Consider the following 26,414-nt stretch of genomic DNA (forward strand, 5'->3'; position numbering starts at 1 on the left):
ATTTTGGGTCTGAAGTATGTCTTTTTAAGTTTAAAAAAAAAAAAAAAAAAATCAAACAATGGTCTTCATGTGTGCAGCATCTCGAGATGTTTGTCCTGGATGTATTCATTTTATAGGATGTATTAGTTTTATACAATGATATAATTGGAAGTTGTTAGTCTTTAAATCTGAGTAAACACAAATTCTTTAATTATAGCTCAGCACAAATTCCAAATTGTGGAAACTTTCACAGAAATCAAAATCAGAAATTCAGAAGGAACAGTCTTCCCTTGTTTCTTCCCTCGAGTGATTTCTGTATAATAAGGAATTAGGCTGAAGAACAACAGGTTCCATGAGACTTTGCAAGAGACTGGATACTTTTATGAGAACATTATCAAGAGCTTTAACAGAATTCGAGTAATTGTGGAAGAAACACTAAACCGTTCATGAGATGTAGCTATACATTATAATGTCACTTTGTTTACTGCTGTACTTTCCTCTAAAGCACATGTTGGTTGTAGAGTACTGGAGCTATGTGGAAAACTGTTGTGGTATGACAGTCTGTCATACTTTGATTTTAGGAGATTAAAATGCTCAAGTAAGTATGAGTAGAGTATTCAGAGGGGTAACAGATCAGTGGACCCATGAGTGTAGTAAGTATGTTAGAGGGACCTGTGTGGGCTAACCTTAGTGACTGTGGAAGAACCATAGGAAAAATAATACAGAGGTGGCCTATGTAAATAAGAAACTGGGTCTGTGACTAGTCTAGTGTATAGACTGAGAAAGCACAGGATGAATTGGAATACGCATTCTGTAAACACTGCTTCCAAAACTAAATTTAATTGAGAAAAATTAAGTTGCTTTGAGAGATTTTCATCCTTAACACACATACTGACATAGGTTAAATAGGATATTTCACTAAAATGAAATTTTAGTGAAAGAAAGCAAGGAAATGTCTTTAGAGTGTTTTTGAGACACCATTTATGTTAGCAATAGAATAGCTGAATTTTAGAACATTGATAATGCCTCAGTACAAACTCAAGTTACAGAAAAGTTCGGTGAAATTAAAGTCACAATTTCAAGACTTTTCCAAACAGTAAGTGTGATGCACTTGATTGTTGACCTTCTAAATATGGGTCTGATTAACCCCCACATCAAAAGCTTTTCAGCTTTAGTTTGTACAGTGGAAAAATGAGTCACCTTTTGCTGACAAGGATATATAGCTAATCTTAGGCATTTTATATAAATGCTCTTGCTATGAGAGAGGATCTCCTGTGGTTTTACTGTGGTGTTTTTTTACGTAGTGAAATCCAAATGGGACGTAGGTTGAGGCTACCTGTATTGGACATTGCACCCTGCTAGTCTTGTACTACAGGTATGATGAAATCAGGGCTTGTCCATGCAGTGAAAGCCCAAAATAGCTCTTACTTAATAGCTATTCTAAAACAGCTAACTTCTTGTGTGAATGTATCCATCCAGTGCTGAGAGCATTAGTGTGGATAAATCTAATCCACTTTCAAAGTTGGGTTTATATTAATTGCACAGAAGAACTCTTAGTCCATAAGCGTCCACTGAGGAGGCAAGCTGTTTCTTGTTCTAAATGTCACTAGAAAAGTAACACAGTCTTTTCTTAAATGACTAACTGTTGTATTTTTGTCTAAATGCAGGGAGCTCTGGTGGAATATGTGAAAAGAGCAAACTGTATTCTGATGGTAAGAAGAAGTCTTTGAACACTGGAATCATCACTGTTCAGAACTATGGCTCTCATGTTCCTCCGAAGGTTTCTCACATTACTTTTGCTCATGAGGTTGGGCATAACTTTGGTTCACCTGTGAGTATTACTATTGATCTGTTAACTCACTTTCAACCATTTTGAAGTGCATGATTTGCGAATGGAGTTTTTACTTCTTATAAACAAGGAAAATTATCATGACTGCATATGCATATGTGCATGCACATTTTATACAAACAAAAAACAGATTGCAGAACTAAGCCCCTTTTATGAGTACTTGACAACACTGGTGCAACAGTGGATTTTGTGAATTGTTTATTTCTACTAGTTCCATCTCTTATAAAGGGACTATATTATTATTCCCTGAAACTTTCCTGGTTTTTATTGAAGACTAGGGTCACGCACATCTTTTAAATGTATTTTAGTTTATGGTAGAGAGGAGGAAGAATCAATGCAAAATTGATTAAGATGACACTTTGTTCAATAAGTGAAGATAGAACTGACTCTTTTTTATGTTCAATTATTTATACTTACAAGTTTACCTAAGAAAATTGTGGAGAGGATTAAGATATCAAGGACAATATTTTAGACCAAAATTGTCTCCCAGTCGTTTAGGGGCATGATTTGCTTGTGGCAAGCGGAAAGCATGAGGCTTTTGGTTTTGCTGGAGATGAGAACAAAGTTTTCTGGTTTGGGTTTTTTATTTTTAAACAAGTATATAGGCTTTCTACTCTTGGAAGTAAAATGAACTCAAGATATGACAGGAATGACAAGTTCTTCGAAAACAGATGTTCACATGTGAATCCTTTCTTTATGTGCCTTGAGAAAATCCCTAATACCACTGAGTCTCTGAGTGGGAACAAGCCTTCCAAGGATAACTTAAAATACGAGCATATGAAACTGAAAAACCAGTGCCACTGAGTTGAAACATCTTTTGGATCAGCCTGGAAGATGGTTCTTTTAATTGTAGTCTAAGTTGCATTTTGATCCAGGGATATATGTGAAACTATGTGTTTGGTTCTACCAAACTATAATAAATTATATAGTTCTCACAACTATGTTGAAAACTTTAAGATTTATCTAATTCTTTTGGAGACATAGATTGTGTTTCTGGAAAGTTGGATGCACCAGAACAGCATTAGAGTTCCTCTTACGCTTAACAGCTTGGTATGTTGTCAGTCTGCTAATTGCTAGTACGCCAACCTGTAATGCATTTCACTCATCATGCTGGATATTGTATAGATGTAGTCAATGGCTGACAGAAACAGACTTCTGCTCTATTCTGAAGATCTCTTTGCACCACCCTCAAAACAAGCAAAAAGAATGGACTGCTGTTTCAGTTAACTCCTCCTGCTTTTATTCCACAGAATACTTGTTACCCTTTTGTGATCATAAAGCCACTCTTCCTAGGAGATGGCAACTTTTTCGAGTTAGTATTTGTTCCAGGACATGCACTTGGGGTATGCATTACCAAAAATACAAATAAGCTAAAACTTAAGAAATTAAATACTTGCTACTGTTGTCTGGGGGAAAAAAACCCAAACAAATAGAAAACCCAAACCAAACCTTTGTTTTCTGTACACCTTTTGTATTCCAAGAAACCTTAGAGTATAAGATGGTGTTTTGTTTTTATGAACCTTTTATTCTCGCTGTGTTAAGGTTTCCAAATCAGGTTACTTTGGCACATGTATAAAAAGACAGCAAGACATTTCTATCACGACAGCTTCTCTAATAGCTTTAAAATATTTGTTTTGCAGCATGATTCTGGAATGGAGTGCACTCCAGGAGAGTCCAAGAACTTGGGACAGAAAGAAAATGGCAATTATATCATGTATGCAAGAGCTACATCTGGGGACAAACTTAACAACAACAAGTTCTCTATCTGTAGCATTCGAAATATCAGCCAAGTTCTTGAGAAAAAGAGAAATAATTGTTTTGTTGGTATGTATTAGCCATTCTGCTTTCAGGATGACTAAAGCTATTACTATGCTTAACTAGGAATTTATTTTATTAATTTTTATTTTACTTTTTTATTTATCTTACTCTTTTTTTTAAGTTTACTGAAAGATTCTGTAAGTAAAGAATTGAATTTGAGATCTGGTGTACTGTGTCAAGTTCTGGGCTCCCCGGTACAGGAAAGAAATGGACGTACTGGAGTGAGTCCAGTAAAGGGCCACAAAGATAATTAAGGGATTAGAGCATCTGACATGAGGAGAGGCTGCAAGAGCCGATTCCGTTTAGTTTGGAGAAGAGAAGGCTGGGGGGGGGGGGCATCTGACATGAGGAGAGGCTGCAAGAGCCGAGTCTGTTTAGTTTGGAGAAGAGAAGGCTGGGGAGGGGGGGCTCTTCTCTGTCTTTATAGATGTCTGGTGGGAGGGAGTAAAGAAAACAGGGTGAGACTGGTTTCAGTCATGCCCAGTGAAAGGACAAGAGGTAAGGAGCACAAATTAAAATACAGGAAATTCTATTTAAACATTTAAAAAAAATAAGGATTTTGCATGAATTTTCCTTCTGGAGTCTGTGATATGTGACTCTCTCAAGTTTTGTGAGATTGTGCAGTGAGCAGGTTTGGGTTTTGAAGTAGTAGTAGTTCACCCCAGTACCATCAGCTTTTGCCTTGAGGTCCTCACGCTCTGTTAAAGGAGAAGGAGGGCAAGAAAGGATGCTGCTCCATTGGAGGCTTAGTAGAAAACTTTTCTTTTATCACTGTTGATTCCCTATCCACACAAGAAACTCCCACTGCTATCAGCAGAAACCTTTTACTCAGAGGCTTAAAATTCTATGAATTGTAGGAATGACTAAGCTGGGTGGCAAGCAAATAATGCAAGTTGACTTGAGCCCTAGTCTGAAGTCCATCTTGACCAGGCATTTGCAGTCACTGTTAACCGGATGCTGTTGCAAGTCAATGTTAACATTTATAAGTCTATTTGCATATTCTTTGTATTGCTTTGTACATAAATATACTGGCATTTTTCAGAGTCTGGTCAACCCATCTGTGGTAATGGACTGGTTGAACAAGGAGAACAGTGTGATTGTGGATACAGTGACCAGTGTAAAGATGAATGCTGTTATGATGCAAACCAATCAGAAGATAAAAAGTGCAAGTTAAAACCAGGCAAATACTGCAGGTATTATGCATGTCTGTTACAGTACACTTTAATTTTGGGGATTTATTGGTAGCTATAATTGGTATTTTAGAATCTGAATCTGTTTACCTGCATTATTTTTAAAGTATTTATTTTGTTTAAAATGCCTTATACAGTGAGTGAGAAGTTCATAAGCACAATTATGCGATGCAATTCTTGGTGCTAATTGTAGCTTGCTTTCCCTTAGATGACTGTTCTCTAGCTTTTGAAAAAACATAATACGGCACTGGATTATATCAATGCTAGCATGTCATAATACTCAGTGCAGACAAATACGTGTTGAAATTCTGTTAACTTTATTGGAAATGTGTTGTGCAGAAGTCTTGCAAAAACTGTTTGATTCAGAAAAGCATGACCAGGATGCTGTTTTTACAATAGGTACAGGAAAGTATTAATTGCCCAAAGGATATTGGAGGATATTATGAAATTGGATCCTATCCTAGTGCCATTTCTACAGCATTGCCTAACTGGAAGATGACTGAAGGATATAGTTGACTGATTTTTTTTTATGCTTGTTTTATAAATTAAAATAAACTGTTTTTAAGGCACCTTGTATCTTAGCAGTGTTGTGTACACAGTGATTTATAAGAGGAACTTTTAAAGATCATAAGACTTACGGTGAAGCTTCTATCTTGTAGTTCTGTGACTTAAGATACGTGTTAAATTTTTACCTCATCTGAAAATGTAAGTGGATTTTTTTCACATAAAAGGTGTGAGCTTTTGTTCCTCTCTCGAGACAGACATAAATCTAATGTCTGGTTAGACTCTAAGCCAAAGATGAAGAGAAAATTACTATTGTTTTTAAGTCTAAACTAGCTCAACTTTTTAATACAACATACACAATTTTATTCTAATTAAACTTTCCTGCCCTAAAAATGATCTTTGTCATCCTGGGAGTGGAAGTAAAAGTAGCATCTACTGTTAAAATGTATTTGACAGTGTAGACATGGTAGAAGGACCACCTTCTGTGAATTCGTAGTTGCAATGATTTTGCACGTGTCCCTGTGCTGCCCCGCCCCCACCCCCTTGCAAATTATTATTACTGCCAAAATAAAGGCCTTACATTGTCTTGTTTTATACCTGGTTTCTGAGATTTTATGTTGCACCTATGGTGAGGAGCTGTTTCCTTCTGAGTACACCAGGTGCCACCGCCACCTCCTTTCTTTGCTCTCTTGTGTTCAGCTGACTGTAGACGAGCTTTATGCCTTTCTGGAACAGTCTTAAATATGAATTGCTGCATCATTTTTGTTTTAGGATTCCCTTTTTTCCAGTTCTATTAAGGTTGAAAATTTTGCTGTACAAAGAGGTTTCCAAAGACATGTAAAGCAAATCCAAGTGTAAGAATGAATCACATAAATAACATGTTAAAATACATTTTAGGAAAACTATGGTATCTATCCAGCTGCTTTACATGTCTCTTAGTTGTTTTCATGTGTGATTCAAGAGTGATTTTTTTCTTAGCATGCAGTAGTTTTAAAATAGAGAGATCCTGACCTGCATTAGGTCTATGCTATCTTCTGATGTCCACTGAATGCCAGCAAGCACACTGTGAATAGTGTTGAGATACAGAATAATTTGAGATGAGAACTCAGGAGGCTTAGCTTTAATCAAGTAGTTACGTATGTTTTATAACCTTCACTCTTCTGCTGCTTGTAATGGCGTATGTACTCAAAGACAGCTTCAGAGAGAAATGATTGTTTCCTGCTGTTTCACCAGATATACTGGTGTGCTATAAGGGGCTCAGATGCTTTGATGTCTGTGACAGAAAGGAGCCCAAGTGTTTTGGTGGAACCAGTGAAGCTATATGGCTTCTTTGACAAATCTTTCCTTCCCCCAAAATTTGTTTGTATGCTGACTGTGATTTCTGATGTAAGATCTGACCTATCTCCTTCCCTTTTCTTGTTTATTTAAACAACATAAGTGGTATGGCTGCAGAAAGTAGAAAGAAAAATTTTTTACAGATATTAATTGGTGACAGATGAACTTGACTTATTTATTACGTCGAAACTATCAAACTAATCAGTTGTTCCTGAATTAATTTTGCCAACTTGCTAATTGAATGTTTTATGTGCTCAACTTTTAATACAACATACACAATTTTATTCTAATTAAACTTTCCTGCCCTAAAAATGATCTTTGTCATCCTGGGAGTGGAAGTAAAAGTAGCATCTACTGTTAAAATGTATTTGACAGTGTAGACATGGTAGAAGGACCACCTCCTGTGAATTTGTAGTTGCAATGATTTTGCACGTGTCCCTGTGCTGCCCCGCCCCCACCCCCTTGCAAATTATTATTACTGCCAAAATAAAGGCCTTACATTGTCTTGTTTTATAACTGGTTTCTGAGATTTTATGTTGCACCTATGGTGAGGAGCTGTTTCCTTCTGAGTACACCAGGTGCCACCGCCACCTCCTTTCTTTGCTCTCTTGTGTTCAGCTGACTGTAGACGAGCTTTATGCCTTTCTGGAACAGTCTTAAATATGAATTGCTGCATCATTTTTGTTTTAGGATTCCCTTTTTTCCAGTTCTATTAAGGTTGAAAATTTTGCTGTACAAAGAGGTTTCCAAAGACATGTAAAGCAAATCCAAGTGTAAGAATGAATCACATAAATAACATGTTAAAATACATTTTAGGAAAACTATGGTATCTATCCAGCTGCTTTACATGTCTCTTAGTTGTTTTCATGTGTGATTCAAGAGTGATTTTTTTCTTAGCATGCAGTAGTTTTAAAATAGAGAGATCCTGACCTGCATTAGGTCTATGCTATCTTCTGATGTCCACTGAATGCCAGCAAGCACACTGTGAATAGTGTTGAGATACAGAATAATTTGAGATGAGAACTCAGGAGGCTTAGCTTTAATCAAGTAGTTACGTATGTTTTATAACCTTCACTCTTCTGCTGCTTGTAATGGCATATGTACTCAAAGACAGCTTCAGAGAGAAATGATTGTTTCCTGCTGTTTCACCAGATATACTGGTGTGCTATAAGGGGCTCAGATGCTTTGATGTCTGTGACAGAAAGGAGCCCAAGTGTTTTGGTGGAACCAGTGAAGCTATATGGCTTCTTTGACAAATCTTTCCTTCCCCCAAAATTTGTTTGTATGCTGGCTGTGATTTCTGATGTAAGATCTGACCTATCTCCTTCCCTTTTCTTGTTTATTTAAACAACATAAGTGGTATGGCTGCAGAAAGTAGAAAGAAAAATTTTTTACAGATATTAATTGGTGACAGATGAACTTGACTTATTTATTACGTCGAAACTATCAAACTAATCAGTTGTTCCTGAATTAATTTTGCCAACTTGCTAATTGAATGTTTTATGTATACAAACTTTGAAATGCTGTTATTTTCTATATATTTTAATTTAAAATGTGCTTGTACTATTTTTCTATTATAACACAAATAGTTAATTGGTTACTACAATGACTAAGAAATCTGTACTCATTGCAGTAACCTTTTGTTACCTTAATGGACAGAAAAAATTATTTTCAATTCACATCTTAGTACAAATCAAAAATATATTGAGTGTTTGAGTAGGTTTCAAGATGAATAGTTTTTCTGGAATTATTCATGATTTTTCTTTATATCCATGTTTTCTGTTTATTTCTAGCCCTAGTCAAGGTCCCTGCTGTACTGCACAGTGTAATTTCAAGCTGAAGACTGATAAGTGTCGAAATGATTCTGACTGTGCAAGAGAAGGAATGTGTAATGGTGTCAGTGCTCTCTGTCCAGCATCTGAACCTAAACCAAACTTCACAGATTGCAATAGGCACACACAAGTTTGCATAAATGGGGTATGGTTTTTTTACAGTCATATGCAGCTGCAGTTTTTTATTGCAAGGCACTGTATTACGAAGTGATATGGTTTCAAAACTTAGGAGAAGAGTGTAAGATTAATCTCTTTTTCAAGAAAAATGTTTTTGTTTCAGTCAAAATAACTGTGAAGGTACACCAAATACTAAGAAGCAGGTAACATATACCAAGCTAGCTTTACTACTTGAGAAAGCTCCATTTGAAGTTGTTTGTAAAAATCAGGAATATGAAAGTGTTTTATTTCCTAGTTCCATCTCTTCATTTTTCTTCAGTCTTGATCAAGTAATTTTGTTGCCTTAGAAAATTAGATATGCTATCAATACATGTGTATTTTCATTAAACCAAATTCAACAGTTCCTCCACCCATGTGCACGTAACACAGATGGGCAAGCATATAGAATTACGCTGAACTGCCATTAGTTTCCTGGGTTAAAGAGTCCATGGCAGTTGCTATGAAATATTGATGGGAACTCTCTTATAAATTGATCTATGTTTACTTGGAAGCAGAAACAAGCAAAACTAACCCTCTTAAAGAGCTGTAACTTGTGTTGCTATAAGTCTGTTTTCCGCAGTCCAGGTTTTTAATCAAATGATACTGCTTGTAATAATTTTTCAGCTAATTTAAGAATCATATTAAAGATAGAGGAATTGTCTTTATACAGTTACTTGATTTTGAAACAAGATTATAAATACACTGAGGTTTTTTTATTTTAATTTGAAGGGTCCTCCCACAGTAGAATTAAATACAGAATCTTTCCTACCATTAATTTTTATTATTATTTTCTGAGAGAAAATATGAAGACATGCTTTTGATTTATTTTCCTAACCATGGTTTTGAGTAATCATGTTTCAGTGTGAATTGCAGTGCTGTGAGTGTTTTGCAGGGTACTCTGAGGCCCTAAAAGAAGATACAGTGTTTAAAAAAAAAAAGCAGGGGTAAATCACCTTTAAAAAAATTATCAAATAAGCCTAAACACTGCAATTGAATAACTGTAATAAATTTGTTGTTCTATAAAATTTAGAAGAAATGCAAGCTGTTTTTTTTATTGATAAGCATATTTAGACCTACGATTATGCTTTCAGCTATTAAAAATTAATATCTTTCCTAATGTCAGTGTGCTTAAAAGTGAAATTGATTTTTGTGTTCTCATGCTTTTGTCTCAAACAGCAATGTGCTGGCTCTATCTGTGAGAAGTATGGCTTGGAGGAATGTACGTGTGCTAGTTCAGATGGCAAGGACGATAGAGAATTGTGTCATGTCTGCTGCATGAGAAAAAGTAAGATTTGTCTGAATTGTAAGCATAAATACAGCAGTAGGTATCTCAGGAATCTTCTCACGGTGTTTATATTTTAGTTTTTGTTAACCTGAGAGCGTACCGCGATTTTGTTCATACTTAGTTTCAGATAGACATTGCACTGTATTTTGTAGGAAATAATATATTTTGGTTTTTTACAGATTAATAGAAACTTGAAATTTTTCAAAAGCGTTTTGAACAATTGAACACCAAGGTATTCATGCACATATGTTTTAATACAATAACGGTTTGATTAATCTAATTCGTATTCACTTTTCAGTGGACCCAGCTACTTGTGCAAGTACAGGCTCTAACCAGTGGGAGAAACACTTTGGTCGTAAAACTATTACTTTGCAACCTGGATCTCCTTGTAATGATTTCAGAGGCTACTGTGATGTGTTTATGAGGTGTCGGCTAGCAGATGCTGATGGCCCTCTAGCTAGATTAAAGAAAGCAATTTTTAATCCAGAGCTGTATGAAAATATTGCAGAATGGATTGTGGTAAGTATTTTTTTATCTTACCAGTCTAATAGAAAATTTTCTTGTTAATCAATATTCACAGTTGGTAGGTGTTGCTGTATATATACAGTACTTCAGCATTCTTCAAAGTATAATCAGTCCTTGTTTTACTAGTTTTTCTATAAGCACCTTGAGTGCAGCAAATAAGTTTGACAGATTGAAGGGAATGGAAACAAATAAATAACAAATAAACGAGTAAATATTTTGTGTTAATACCTCTGTTCACTCCACTGTCTGTTTTGGTGTTAATGTTCACGTTTTTAATTTGCTGGGTTTTCCCGTTTTAACTCTTCGTATTTGAATGCTCTGATTTCTTTTAAGGAACTAAATATATTGATCTCTAGCATTTCTTATTTTTATTGCACTAGATGACGCTTTCCTAATAATAGACTGGGAGGAGAGTTACAATTAAACACAATTATAGAGCTGCATAGTCAATTTTGTGTAAGCTGTTGATTGTTTCAGGCTTATACACTACAACAGAGCTATATCTTCTGTGAAATACTCTTCTGATAATAGAATGAATCTGGAGTATTTGGGGGTTTTTGTGTACGAACTTTGGGGACACTGTTCTTTAAAATGTTATGGTCTTTTAAGTGGTGTTTCAGAACAGCTGTTTGATGACTTTGAATATGGCTTTCCTTTGCCTTTTAAATGACCCGTCTCTTGTGCATGTGTGCCAGCCCCCCAAAAATAATTCTTTCTATGTTTTTAGGCTTATTGGTGGGCAGTGTTGCTTATGGGAATTGCCTTGATCATGTTAATGGCTGGTTTCATTAAGATATGCAGTGTTCATACTCCAAGCAGTAATCCAAAGTTGCCTCCTCATAAACCACTTCCAGGTGAGTACACCAGGTAATTAATTTCATAGAGAAATGTTTTATCCTCAACTATTTTGTTCTAAAGGGAAATTTCAGGTGTCACAACCTTCAGTTCTTAGTCTGGCACTGTGATACTACAAATGGAATTCATGCCAGTGAAATAATTCATAAAAATGTAACTCTTGCCTTATTTTCCTATAACATAATATGCATATCAAAAGAAAGCTTTGAAGACTTTTTCTAAGTCAGAGTTCCTTTTATTTCCTATTCCATGCTACATTTTTTAAGAATCAGCCTGTTTAAGGAACTACTGTTGAGATAATAAAATGTATTCTGCAAATACTCCATGCAGTTAATCATCTACTTAAAACCTTGCAGGTCTAAATCTGAAGCCTTTCAGAAGAATAGTTATATTTAATTTGCATGGCCAGGGCAACTTTTCTGGAAATAATTTCTTTTTTTAAATTCATTTTAATAATGTGTACCTTTCTTTGAAACAGGCACTTTAAAAAGGAGGAGACCACCACAAACCACTCAGCCACCACAGCGGCAAAGGCCCCGAGAGAGTTATCAGATGGGACACATGAGACGTTGACTGCAGCTTTTTGCCTTGGTTCTTCCTAGTGCCTACAATGGGAAAACTCACTCCAAAGAAAACCTAATAAGTCATTGTCCCCAGTCTAACTCTCACAAATTGAAGAGAAAAAAAAAAAGCATGGTATGCCCTCAAAACAAGTGGGAATGGTTAATTTTTAATGAGCGAATCTTCCAGCTCAAAAAGAAGAAAAGTGTTTTTTCTTGCGTATTTTTAATTTAGTGGCACAAAGTCCTGGAGTATCATGATTCTTTCCCCCTTCTGTGCTCTTCATTGCTGCATTTTCTTCACTTGCAGGCAAATATGGCTGTAGTAAAACTTCTCCTCAAGAATTGAAAAAAATATATATATATTTTTCAACTGCCAGACAAGGCTAGGAAGCTAGACCACCTCAGCATTGGAGACATTACTTGTCCGTGTATATACATTGTTATATGCAGACATGTATTTCTAACGTACACCCGTACTTGTGTGCAATTGTAAACAAGAGAATTGCAATATGGATGTTTCTTTGTATTATAAAACTTTTCCGCTATTAATGAAGAAATTACTGTTTAATTGACATACTCAGGATAACAGAGGATGATGGTGTGTAATGGTCAAGGATCCTGTCATGCTTTACACAGCAATTTTGAATCAAATCAAACTTTTTTACCATGATCGAAGTTGTTTCAAGCACTCATTTCATCTTTATCAAACAGCTGCTAAGACATAGCATACAAGATTGAATGGTCTTTGAGATATAACAGGTGTTCTGCAAACTTTGCAAATGCCAGAATGTTTCAAAAATGTTTTCTATAAGTGTCTAATTTCTTGTAGCTCAGCATAAATATTTTTAATTTGTCTGATTATTCAGTTAAATAATGAATAGTTAGATGAAATATTTCCATGCTTTATTAGAAAATTCTGCCTGTTAATCAACTTGGTTTAAAAATTGCAACCAGTTTATTTGGGCTGTTCAGATATTATTACAGTATGATAATGAAGTTCGTGTTCTGAGGGACGTGGAAAGAAAGAAAAGGTGTAGCACTTTTTATTGTCTTTTTTAATTTATCAGATATTTGGATAACTTTTCAGCATGATACTGTTGATTGATAACCACTAAAGTAGAGCGATTTGCCCAGCTACTGTGGCAGAGTTAAAATTGTAGTTAGGACTACTAGTTTTCCCGTACTTTATACCAGTAGTAAAGTTCAACAGCACAATGTCCCATTCCAAAGTTTTTATTATGAATGTAAATAATTGGCTTTTTTGAAAGAGGAAACAGAAGATGTCTTAAGGTGCTTACTGCTATGCAGGAGATGAAAGGGGGCATTACAAAATGTTTAAGCTTGTGAGATATTTATTGCTTGTTTTCCAAAAGCACCGAGCTAATTAGAGAAGCAAAAGGCTATAATTTTCCTGGCTTTGCTTAGGAGAAAATTTACTAAGGGTTGGACAGGCTTCCTTTGTTTGTCTTTTGTTTTTGTTTTGTTTTTTAAGAGTATAAGGTTTACACAATCATTCTCATAATGTGACGCAAGCCAGCAAGGCCAAAAATGTTACAGAATATAATGGGATCTCTTCCTTGTAAACTTGTACAGTATGTGGTAACTTTTTCAAAATACAGCTTTTTGTACATGGTTTAGAGACAAATTTTATACATGAAACCCCAAGTCCAATAGACTATATAAATAATTCTAAATGATCTTAACTTGTTAGAAGTGTACGTAGTTGCTTTTAAGTCATTTTAAATACATTTGTTTTAAGACTGTGCAAAGATTGGAAGTGGGTTTGCATTTCTAAAATGGTGACTTTTATTCAGCAAGAGTTCTTAGTAACTTCTTGAGTGTGGTAGACTTTGGAACATGTAAATTTTTTGCCTGTAATGTTATCCTGTGGTAGGATTTTGGCAGACAAATGCTGCCCTATTTTATTTTGAGTCTAAGTTAAATGTTTTCTGAAAACAGACATGTGCACTGAACTCTCCACTGCAAGTCAAGATGTGGTAAAACCGAAAGTTCAAGACAATGAAATGGAATACTACTGTCGATTTCATGTCCACTGTGTTTTATACAGTATCTTTTTTGTTCACTTTGGAAATTTTTACTAAAAATGCAAAAAATAAAGTATTGTGCAAAGATATGTAAGGTTTTTTGAAACTTGAAATGCATTAATAAATAGACTTGATGAAATAGTCTTCTGAAGATCCATTTACTTTTTGAACCCTGAAAGCAAAAAGGAATACACAGATTCTACTTCTACTTAATTTTTGGCTTTTGCTGGAAAGGGGCTGTCATGCCAAAAAGTAATTGTACTATCTTTACGCTGTCAAAGTACGCCTCCCAATTTTAGCATCATACAGTTAGATGTAAGAGTAAATGTTTTTGTGTAACCTTTTTAAGGAAAAGCCCTAAAATTACCTTTAAATTACTTCTGTGATCACAGGAATAAAGCTTTCTCTGTTCGCGTCTTCAAAATAGAAACTAGTTACTGGTGGGGTATTCAAGCCTGGCACCATAGCAAGTGAATGATACCTTCTGAAATAAATATATTTTTGAAGAGGAATACTGGAATTAACATGCAATACTCTGAACACACAACTGATGGATAAGACTTTTAGAAGGAGCAAATTTGCTTTTTGCAACGTGTTTTAAAACTGCTAAGCTGGGTCTCTGTGTCTTTGTGTGTGTTGTATAGTTGATTTAAGTGATAAGGCTGCTTTTAAAAGCCAAGTCCTGCCAGCTAGTCTTTCATTCTTAGGGCTGTTTGAGAATGGCCTGCTTAGACATCTGTTTCCCTAACTAAGCAGCATACGCTTTGATGTAATCAAAGCACATTCAGAGTTCCTTCCTCGCAGTACTTCCCCCCCCCCCGCCTTTTTTTTTAATCGAAGTGCTTCCCCTTGTAGCTAAATAGCACTGTCAGGGCAAAAGGTATTAAAGGAAAATCAGTTGGAGCAGAGCCCTTCTGGAAATCAGCATCATAGGTGCCTAATAGATTTGGTGGTGGTTGCATTTAAATTTCTGCCTAGGAACGCAAACCAGAGGAGTAGAAATAATGCCTAAGCATCTAAAATACAAATTTTGTGTGTATTTTAAGATGTGTTTGGGGGAAACAAATGAGTACATAAATAGCTGTAATTTTTCTAACTAATATTTGACCTAATAATCCCTAGTTGTAGCTATTCATTTATTCATCTTGTATTTCTTAATGTTTAAGCCATTGAATGTATACGTTCACCTCTGGTGTAGGAGCATGCATAGTCAGAATGGTGTGAATGTGAGAAGGGCATCAAACTCCTCTTGTTTATACCATACAGACTAGCAGTCATTGATATAGTTTGCCTTTTAATTAATGTTCCAATATTTCTTTCAGGAAAAACACACAAAAAGGAAGGACGAGATTTTTACTTCTGAATATTGGAGGTTCATTATTACAGAGAGGTGATTAAAAGGACAGCAGTCATTACATCGTTCTAAGCTGTGCTTGCTCTGACAGTAGGCTCCTGATGGCTTTCAGGGTCTTGATTCAGTTGTTTGGAGTGAGACACAATAATTCGAGTGAGCACAAAGGTACCACTATAGGCACTTGCAATTGTGGCTTTGACTTCAGTATTATATTCAGGCATTGTTAAGACTTTAAGTATGCTGCAACTTGGGCTTTATTTCATTTTTATATCAGAAATTAGTGTAATGGCTATCAAAACACAGGGACAGGTTTTATTTAGACATGATTTGTGAAAAATGACATCAGAATAAGTATCTTCATATCTGCAGGAGTTCAAATACTGAATGTTCTTTTAATTTTCCTACTTGACTTTTTGAAACTTTTCAGATTATCTTATCTGAGGATATACTAGTTTGTTTCAGTTGAACTGGAGAATGTTTTTCCCCCAGAAACTTTAGAAGTCCTCAAACTGCAATATCCCTGTTACTTGAGTTTCAGCACTCTGACCTTTTTTCTACCTGTTTTTCCTGAACTGTTTCTCTTGAAGTTTAGATCCCTTTATTGGCCTTCTTACCAAGTAAAGTGATAGTAATGTGAAAGAAATGCCAATTTTAATGTCTAAAATGTTTCTAAGTGTGTTAGAATGTGTAACTACAGAAAAATCATGACTTGAAAGGCTCTGTTAATATGTATGTTTTACATTATACAAATCTCATTAAAAGCTGTCTTGCCAACTTTCTAGTGCTTTTTTCCGCAGGTATAGCGAAACACTAACATCGTAGTTTGCACACTGGAGAAGCAGCACAGTCCAGTTCTTTCTAGCCTTTGTCTCTCGCTCCGTCATCCTTTGATATCTTCTGAACAAAGCCTTTTTTGAGGACTGGGGGTAGGATTTGGTTCAAGAAGCTTACAAAGTTCATAGCTTAGAAAGTTGGTGATAACCAGTGTTGTAGATGCAATTCCAACAACAGTATTTCAGTTCTTCTATAAATAGACAAGTATTTTATAAACAAAACAACCCTAAATATAAGAAGTAAAAGTGGCAGATCTTTAGCTTTTTCCAAAAGCAAAAATTGAATTCTAGAAACAGTCTAGGGAGATATATAATTTGAGTTAGCCACACACACATACTTCTCTCTCTCTGTCTCATTTTTCATTGTGCTTTGGAAAACTAAAATGGCCACATTGTCATTTGTTCCTTGTCTGTCATTCTTCAGGATACAGTCCATTTTAACTTCATGCCCCTAAAAATGCTGTCACTGGGTCTAGCAATTGAGTCTCTCCAGTTAGCTACTACAAATGTAAAAAACAAACAAACAAAAAAACCCAAACAACTCAGCCATCATCTATCAAAGGGTCTGGTGCTTACCTAACTCTTTCAGGGATACTTACTGCTGAAACTTCCCTGTTCTGTGTGTGCTCCTGATTTGACTTTTGGCTACTGTTATTTAAGTGATCGATTTTTATATAAACACAGAACATATTACAGAGCTTTAATAAAATAATTATGTTAGGAAATTTAAGTATTGGGGATAGCATCCTGAAGCATGGAATTAATCACTTAAATTGTAATTTTTTACATAGAAGGTTGAAATACTTTTCATGTTTAAAAAAACAACTTGCTTCATTGGGCAAAATCTTTTAAAGCACAAACCTTTGTTTACAGTGAAGAGCTAAAGATTCTTTTACATGGAATTTGTATCTAAATCTAGAAATATTTCTCCTAATCAAGATGCTACTCCAAGTGGCAATTTCAAATATCAGATCCGCTTCTGAAGTTTACATCTCAGGAATGACAACCATTCTCATTTCAAAAGTAAGTATTATTCAGTTCCCATCATATTTAGTCAGCCTTTCTGTTTCTGTATTGAATACTCCTGTTTGTTGAAAGGAATGGTAGTTACTGAAAACATCTTTTAAAAGTTAGAAGTTAATATTCTGAATGGTCGGCAAAGATGCCTGCATTCAACATTTGATCACTGTTCATTGCTTGCAGGATTGCCAGCTCTGCTCAACTTGTTCATTTGTCATGCTTTTAAAATAAATCTCACTTTAATCCTGATAACATCTGTATATTTTTGATTCAAAATTCCCTGCAATATCTTGGTATGGAAAATATGCTTTGCTGCAGGTCTTAGGACTCTGTTTCACATTTTTTACCATTTAGAGAACATTTAAAACATTACATTCAGAATACGGAGTTGTAGAAACATAATTTTTAATGAATCTTGTGTTTGGCATTACAAAGTGACAAACGAAATACTCTGACATACGTATTGATTTCTATTTCAATATGCACTAACCATAAAATAAAATCTTTATATAAAGAAACATTATTGTTTCAGATTATGTAGTTTATATTCTGACATAGGAAACAAGGGAATTGTATATGTTTGAATTTATAAAGTTTGTTTATATAAACTGAAGATGCCTTACCTGAACAGGTAAATATGATTTTTAATGCAAAAGTTAGCTGAACTTAGTTGTGCTAGAATTGCGTGTAGTATACTAAGCATCATTAAAATAATTAAATTACTAGTAATTTAAATCAGTACTTTAATTAAAATAATTAAACATCAAAGCATTTTCCAACAGGACAAAGTTTAGTATATCATTTTTAGGTGATACAGTTATTTGGCTTGTCATATGGCTATGACAGATAGCTCAAGCATTCTGTATGTTGAGATGTGTTTTAGTTTTTGAATGTTACAAAGTAAAGTTCAAACTCTGTTAAACTAGTAATTTAAATCAGTACTTTAATTAAAATAATTAAACATCAAAGCATTTTCCAACAGGACAAAGTTTAGTATATCATTTTTAGGTGATACAGTTATTTGGCTTGTCATATGGCTATGACAGATAGCTCAAGCATTCTGTATGTTGAGATGTGTTTTAGTTTTTGAATGTTACAAAGTAAAGTTCAAACTCTGTTAACAATGTTATCTATTTGGGAATATTTTCTTGTATGAATTATTTAACTCCCCCTTCATTAGGAAATAATTTCGGAAAGTTTTAACTGATAGTAGACACTATTAATGTTTCAAAGTATATAATGGGAAATGAGGCTCCTTTTTTTCCCTTAAATCCAACAAAATGACATTTTTCAAAGGCTTATGGCAATTCAAATATTTCAAATTCTTTAAAATAGTAATCTTTTTATTTCTAGTGAGCAGGTGTTTTTTAAAACTTTAAACAATTTAAAATTGACAATTGCTGTTGATGAAATTGCTCATTGATCACTTTGAGAGTAGGCTCATTGATGAACAAAGCACATATTTTGGCTTACCGTTGCATCACAAAAACTAAATTTTTTAAATGTATTTTCTTCACCACCTCTGAAACTATCACGATATTTAAATTTAATGTAGCCGTGTATTTTTAAAACACTTTACTAGATGTATAGTATTTTGAATATATTTTGGTGAGTCGTTGTCTTTTGTGTTCTTGCTCATTTTCTGTTTTGTCTCCGAAAGCGATCTTCACACCTCATAAATGTTTTCTCTTGGGCTGGATGAAGGTGAACGTTGTCAATGCTTTGAGAACAAAATGTCATTCTAGAAAGAAAACATAGCATGTAAGCATAACATTGCTTTTTAGGGCTACCATCTGTATAAAAGTGTGCTCTCTAGATACACTGAACCTGACTTTCTTTATCGTGTCTTTTACAGGAAGGTATCTGATTGTTTTTATAGGCTTGTGAGGAAAGAGATGTATCTGGCTGCCAGATAGTAGGTACAGAGTAAAAGGAGTAGGCAACTCCTGTGTACTGAGCACACTATGCCTCCATCTCTTTCTGGTATCATACACATCACATGCAGTGATTTAGTCTTTGTATTCTCAGTGGCCATTGTCATAGTTTCAATTCTTACTACCAGGATTGCACTATTTGGCCTGCTAGTACTTAGTTGGACTACTAGTATTTAGTTGTGAGGTTGCTAAAAATCAGTTATGTAGGATGCTAACATCATCAGCAACTACATATGCTGCAGAAATGTTTTCCATATTTGGAACTCAAGTATGTTGGAATCTGGTATTTTATTGTTCATAATAGTCTGTTTATTAACTACTTCTTAAGTTTATGCTGTTATGTTGTGTGCGTTTGTCATTAGATAATCTAACAAAGGAAAATTTATCATGTATATAAATATCATGAACATTGTGAGGTAAAGGTACATGGAAATAAAATATTGTCAACAGTTTGTTCAAATGCTCGAGAAAGCACAAGGCAACTCAAAACACGTCTTGTGTTTACTACCTTTTTTAATACTGAATTTCCAAAATTGCTAATTCTTCTATCCATGATGTTTGGTCTTTCCAAGAAAACCGAAATTTACACACTCTTTGAAGAAAATACTTTTCCTTGAGTGTCCTTTGTTCCTCCTTTTAGAATCACCTAATAATCTTTCATTCCCCCCTCAAGCATTAATCCAGTATTTCAACAGTAACATGTCATTTCCATTCCCATGACAAGCCCAGATTGTGCAGAACAAAACCCAGCACATAATCAGTATCCATTAAAATCTTGACACAAACATTTTTGCTTGCAGCAAAAAAACTTCTAAGGAGCATCAGGTGCCTGAAGATACTAGCATCATTTTTTGTTAGTATAATAACTACCCACCTCAGTTACCCATTTCCTAGGATTTCTTTAGTACATCAGTAGTAATTGGCTTGTGCCAGGTTATTGACACAGCTGTATTGGACAGGAGCTTTCTGGTTAGAAAAATGCATATACCTGACATAATCCTTTCACAGTCTTCATACTTTTTTCTCAAGGTACAAAAATCTGTATTTAAACAGAGCTCTCTAATTTGCAGTGTATTCTCTGCTTTAATTTGCTTTGGCAGCTAGGTCAGTACTGATTTGGGATCATCTCTTTTAAAACAGCAGGAGATGTTACAGAAATTTTTTTTTTTTTTTTTAATGGCAGGAGCATGTGCCAAGTCCTGGGTTAGGAGAGGAAAATACCTACAAAATACATTTTCAGGGGGACAAAACCCAAGAAAATATGATCCCTCCTCTGCCCCCCAGCACACACAGATTGTCTTGTGAAAATGTCTCTTTAAATTGTGTAATTTGTCTTTTGTGTCAGTATCAAGGAGATGCAGCTCTGTCAATAAGTATTGTTCCACAGAAAGTCTGCAGTAGTTATAAGTGGTGCTAGTAAGAAAGAGACTGTAGCATGGAAAAATCATCTTCTAAGACTGAGCCACAGTTACAAGGTAAGACATGCTTTTCTCATTAATGTTAATTAAACTGCTTAGTTAAAATTTCTCAAAGGATTAAACCAGTGGGAATCATTACAAGCTTTGTTATTCTGTCTTGTGGCTGAAATTTCTCTGTGTGAATAAGCAGTTTCAAGTGTTATTAGCATTGCTGTATGTAGAGAACAAGGCTACTCAGACTTGGTGATCCAGTTTCAAAGCAATCGGCAAGGGAAGAAGAAAAAAAAGAACACCCATCCTCCAAAAAAAAATCCAAAACAAATGAACAAACAAACAAAAAAATCCAAAACACAGACTTCAGTTTGCATTCATATTTTTTTTTGCTCCAGAAAGCTGCTCTCTGATGCTACTTCAGAGTTCAGCTGACAAAATTCACATCACTGAATTCATACTATAGAAAAAAGCACAACCAGAGCGCAAAAATTGCTGTCGAATACCAGTGAAAGTGTGGTATGTAGAAGTATAGATAGTCTTTTTGTTTTCCAGGACTGCTTACATTCTGTTTGCCCACTAGAAATTTCAAAATGTCTGTAGTTGATCTTTGCTTCTACAGTTTATCACTCCAGGAACTTCTTATACAGCCTGCACAGTGTAGTAATTCATTATCGACTCTCAAACACTGGACTGGCTCTTAAATGAATGAGACAAAAATAAGGGAATTTTATGATGAAACCCTTAGCTTCAATGAATAATCAGATGACTGTAGTTCTGCATGTGATCCTTCCAATGAGTACTTTCAAGAATGGTGATGCTGAGTTTATGAAGTAGGTATTGAAAGTCAAATAATTAAGATTTGGCATATCTTTTGTAAGCAGGAATTTGAATTTTTCATGGCCTTAATGTTGGAGTCAATATTTATCCTACATAGTATCTTGTTTCTTTGAAATTTCATATGGTCCTTTTGGAGTGAGATAATCACATTCTAAAAATAAGTCAGAAATTGTCATCAGTTACTGTCATTAATTGTGTAGAAAAATTGCATTGCAGAACTTACTAAAATTCTTCCTTGGATCTGTGTGCTAACTCCTTCTCTATGCTCTATTCCCAAGTATCAACAAAATCATCACCCAAGGTTATTGTGCCTTAAACTCAGATTAGTGGTAGTGGTGAGCCAGAACATTTCCCACTACTCATTTCTGACCTGAGAACAAAGAAATTCTTTAAGTCACTTAAAAATCATGCAGTCCGATCTGAGGGGGAGGGGGGAAAGCCAGAAGTTGTACATGGATAAATTCACCATTGGTCTGAGTGCTGGGACTCAGATGCTTTTATTTGAACTAGGATAACCTGTGTGCCAAGCATCTGTGGTGTTATTACAGAAAAATAGTGTTTTCATTACACTTACTTTTGCTGTGTTTCCCCTGCTTTCACTCTTATTGTCTTCACTATAAGTCCTGGTCGACGGGTGCCTTTTGTCCATGGTATTATGGTTTGAACTGTGTCCCAGATATTTTCCCAAACTGCAGTTCCTTCCCATTTGAACTTGATCATTATTAGCTCACCGATATCAGTGTCCAAGGTGATGAGAAAAGAGTAGGTTTTATTCCCATTAATACCTTCAACTCTGCAGAAAACAAAACCAGAATAATGCTGTCTTAATTATTATGGGTTAAAGGGAAAAAAAATTAGTTTATCTTCTCTTTAAAACCAAAGAAAGAACTATGTTTCTTCCTTCTCCTCCAGGAGGGAACATTACTGTCTCTAGCATACTCTTCCTCCAGGTGCATAAAGTGGTGAAATACGACAACATGCTAGAAAAGAAGCAGAAGTGGGAGAAGCTTGAACAGTGGCTGAAGCAGTAGTGGTTTCTGACAGCAAAAGAAAAGGTGTCCCATAATAGCATCTACATTGTGACTTTTGTCTGCTAGAGCAAATGCTGACCCACACTGTTGCCTTTGCTTTTGTTAATACAGATAGAGTCCATCATGAGAAATATCCAAAATTCTTAACCTTAATTACAGCTGCTTATTTATTTGTGTTTTAATTGATTAGACCTCCCTGTGTTAGCCATGGGATGGATTGAACATAAGTAGACAGGATACTTAATATTCAGGGAAAGTTCCAAGATTACTAAGTTTGTTTTATAGAGATTTTTCATGCAAAAACTGTATGAACATTGTAAAAGTTTGTGATTTTTAGGGAGTATGGGTGAAGAGAGAACAATTTCCAGTTCATCTTCACTTAGCTGTACTAAACCATTTCACTCGTAGGATGATTATGTACATGATGTGGTATTATAAATTAGCACCTTGTTTCTCACTTGTACAATGACATGTAATATCAATACTCACAGTGTGATGGGCAGGTTTTTAGCATCCTCCTTAGTGCCTGTCAGAGAAATGGTAAAAGTTGGGTCTATCTGCTTGCCTTGGATTTCATTGATGAAGTGGATCTTGAACTGATAATGATAGACTATAGAAAGGAAGAATTTGTAAAGTGACAAAATTAATGGTCAAAGAAGCAATAGATTTCTCAGGCAAAAGAATTTTGCCTTTCAGAGCAGAAACTTGATTAATAATTCCATTTTATTTTTTGATCAAATTTGTTGCAATTAAAACATCCTTTTTTCTGATCATTGCTGTTCTGTGTAATCCCTTAGGGTTTTGGGCCCTGTTACTCTATTTAAAAGGATGGAGAAAAAAGGTAACCTGGGCTGAGTTCCCTTTGTAGGATAAAACATTCTTCCATGGAAAATATTTCAGCTTTTCTGAAGTTTAATTGTTAGATAGAGGGCTTGCCAGAAATTCAAATCACCAGACAAATCCTTATGACTGGACATGGCTAGAGATGTATGATAAAGATTGAAGACCTTATGCAATGTAGTCAGGCTTTTTCTCTGATCGGCTAGAAAATTGTCCTGCAAAACAGATGACTCACAAACTTTCCTTGACTGCATAATGATACATTGTGCTTGACATGCATCCGTTAACAATATGACTCTGTTCAAGCACATTACTATAAGAAAGATGTCATTAATACTTCGAGACTTGGTGGCTTTCTAGAAGAACAGTGTTTAGGAAAGTCTTTGAACTGAATATTGTCAGAATGAAGAATGCCTAAGAAATCATCAGTGTACTGATTACAAGGAGTTTGACATTTAGTAAGTTATGAAAAAAAACCAAAACAACCCCAACATACAGTTAAAGGCCATGTGCACACAGATACTGTCAGCTAGATTTGAATGTCCAAAACTCCTCTGTCTGGTGATTCTAGCAGCCACCTTCTTGACAAAACTGATAGATTTAGGTGTTAATTAAGAAAACCCTAAGTAATTTCTACTAACAAAGACCACAGAGTATTTGGAAGAATTAGGGGTGTTGTATTTGTCCTTGCAATCTGGTCAAGTTACACATGGGAAACTGTTATGGTAAACATTATTGCATACTAGTTTTTGAGTAGAAAGATGTTCTTTCCTCGTTTCTTCTCACCCACTTCAGGCTTCACTACATCTGAGAATGGCTTTACCATACTGCTAAGGGAGTCATCTTTTTATGTACATGCACAGATTTTTTTTTTTGTGCAGTTCTGAGTGTTCACAAGGGAAGGTCTTTGCTAGAAAAACTGTATCTTTTTGTTGTTATTTCATAGTTATTGTATGTTAGTGGACAATGTGTTTTCTTTTGAAAAGGTGTCACTCAGTAGAAAACAAAATGGCTGATTCTTTGCTGCAAACCTGAAGAGGACAAAGTAGGCAGAGAGGCTTGTTTACAGATCGCATTTATTACTATTCTGTCTTTCTCTGAGTGTTCTCTCCATATAAAAATTGATTGTTCTAGTGTATGTTCTGATAAAGCCTGGGCTTTTGCTGTGCTTATGATGCTCACCTTGAAGGAAAAAGGTGAGCGTATTCATAGGAAAACTCGGACTCAGGGTCCCATCACAGCTTTATTATAAATGTTAACTTCTTTGTAACAACTATTTTTTGTTTGAACTGGATTAATGTAGGCTCCAGAATATAATGCCATTAACTTGAAAAACGAAACGTCAGATTTTGTGAAGGCACAGAGGTTTGTGAAGTGTAATGCTGAGTTTCTCAAATTTCTTCTGTTTGGGCTTCTCACATGATCTTCAAACATTTTTTTAAGAGCGTTACAAAGATGACTTTGTACGCACCCTCCCACAGTTGCTGCCTTGTTTGGGAACTTCTGTGAAAGGAAACCATTGTCTGGGGCACTGATATCTGCATATGCGTCAAGGACATTTTTTTGAAGCAAAACCAGTTCCAAGCATAAAAATGCAACATGTTTCAAATGGAAATCAAAGCCAATAAGACGCAGATATTTTACCACAAGCTGAAACTATCTCCATGTCCAGCGAAGAATGCAACACCGGGATCGTGTTTCTGTGCCCAGGTGTGGTGGTAGCGGACGCCGCATCCTCAGAGCAATTCGCTTTCCTGATTCTGATGGTGACCTGACTGTACTGCAGCAAAATTACATCGGGAACTAGACACGGCCTCTAGGATTTTTAAATCTACTTCAAGTAGCTTCCTGAGGCATTTTAAAAAGTGTAAGAAGAGATCCAGCAGGTTCAGCTGCTCTGAGTATCAGTCAGGGCTGAGCAGACCCCTCTGGAGTCATCACCGTGTACTTCACAGCTGCGCTAGTGGAAGACTTCCAAAATTATTTTTAAAAAGTACCTGAATTTTTGTATTTTTTTAAATCTGTGATGTTGTAGTTGAGTACTGGGCACTGTGTAATGCAAGCAGCATTTTTAAGCATTTCTCCTCAGGACTGGAAAGCCCTTGAGTGTCCATGCCAGGGGCGCACTGTCAACATTCAAAGTGCTTCCCCAACCCCAATGTCTTAGGTGGGCGACAAGCGGGCTGACCCCCTCCAGCAGGAAGGAGGCACCCCCTTCCTGGCTGTGCTGGGCAGAACGGGCCAGCCCTGGCAGCAGGTGAGGTGATGAGGGACCCCCATGGTTGGGGGGCTGTTCTAGGGGAGCCTGGGGGCAGGCAGGGCCCTGCACTGCCCCAGTGCTGAGGAGAGCTGCGGGGCGGGGCTGCGGTGTAGCAGGTGCCCAGGTGCTGAGGGGGCTGTGGGAAGGGCACCGGCTGCTTGGTGAGGAGGTGGGCACACATTATGAGTCTCCTCCATGCGTGGTGGCCTGTGGCTCCGAGCAGGAGCCCTGCCTGGGCTGTGCCATGCTGTTGCTCACCGCATGCCCCATTGATAGCTGGGGAAGGAGGTAGTGGGGAGGAATGCCGTTTGCCAAAAGTCCCTGCACTGGAAGTCCCTTGGAAGAAGCGTGTCCCTGCCATTCATCCCACACAGTCCTGCTTGTTCTTGCTTTAAAACATACGTAAACCTTCCCACTGGCACGTGAATGTCTGCTCAACAGCAGCAGTCGCCTCGTGGGCTCTCTTGACAGGTGAGTCGTAACCAGCCCACAGCCAGGCCCAGGCCATTTTGCAAGGGAGACTGGCAGATAGGCCCCGTTTCCCTGTCAGACTGCTTCCCCTCTGGTAATACGTGCAAGAAACCACACTGATTGTCTCTCTGAGCTTAGAAAGTTGTTACTTTGTGCTCTTGATAAAGTAGAATCGTAGAATAGTTTGGGTTGGAAGGGACCTTTAAAGGTCATCTAGTCCAGCCCCCCTGCTGTGGGCAGGGACATCTTCAACTACATCAGGTTGCTCAGAGCCCCGTCCAACCTGACCTTGAATGTCTCCAGGGATGGGGCATCCACCACCTCTCTGGGCAACCTGTGCCAGTGTTTCACCACCCTCAGTGTCAAAAATGTCTTCCTTATAGCTAGTTTAAATCTACCCCCCTTTAGTTTAAAGCCATTCCCCCTTGTCCTGTCGCAACAGGCCCTGCTAAAAAGTTTGCTGCCATCTTTTTTATAAGCCCCCTT

General features: G+C 36.3%; 2 protein-coding genes across 2 annotated transcripts in view; one reads left to right on the forward strand and one right to left on the reverse strand.

Annotated features, from left to right (window-relative positions):
• The window catches only part of ADAM10 (ADAM metallopeptidase domain 10), a 46,786-nt gene extending 32,711 nt beyond the window's left edge, over positions 1 to 14,075 (forward strand). The window contains 9 exon segments of the mRNA XM_009280444.2: positions 1,647 to 1,810; positions 3,469 to 3,652; positions 4,689 to 4,839; positions 8,469 to 8,652; positions 9,840 to 9,948; positions 10,247 to 10,467; positions 11,201 to 11,327; positions 11,807 to 11,890; positions 11,893 to 14,075. Of these exon segments, the coding sequence (XP_009278719.2) occupies positions 1,647 to 1,810; positions 3,469 to 3,652; positions 4,689 to 4,839; positions 8,469 to 8,652; positions 9,840 to 9,948; positions 10,247 to 10,467; positions 11,201 to 11,327; positions 11,807 to 11,890; positions 11,893 to 11,930 (1,262 nt within the window). The 3' untranslated portion in view covers positions 11,931 to 14,075.
• A 4,696-nt stretch (positions 14,076 to 18,771) lies between these two features.
• LIPC (lipase C, hepatic type) overlaps positions 18,772 to 26,414 on the reverse strand; it is a 16,699-nt gene continuing 9,056 nt past the window's right edge. Inside the window, exons 6-8 of the mRNA XM_009280446.1 lie at positions 22,847 to 22,967; positions 21,901 to 22,119; positions 18,772 to 18,884 (exon numbers count right to left, since the gene is read on the reverse strand). Of these exons, the coding sequence (XP_009278721.1) occupies positions 18,779 to 18,884; positions 21,901 to 22,119; positions 22,847 to 22,967 (446 nt within the window). The 3' untranslated portion in view covers positions 18,772 to 18,778. The remainder of the gene's footprint in view (positions 18,885 to 21,900; positions 22,120 to 22,846; positions 22,968 to 26,414) is intronic.

This window comes from Aptenodytes forsteri, unplaced genomic scaffold (assembly GCF_000699145.1).
Source record: "Aptenodytes forsteri isolate BGI_AS27 unplaced genomic scaffold, ASM69914v1 Scaffold83, whole genome shotgun sequence".
NCBI classification, from domain to species: domain Eukaryota; kingdom Metazoa; phylum Chordata; class Aves; order Sphenisciformes; family Spheniscidae; genus Aptenodytes; species Aptenodytes forsteri.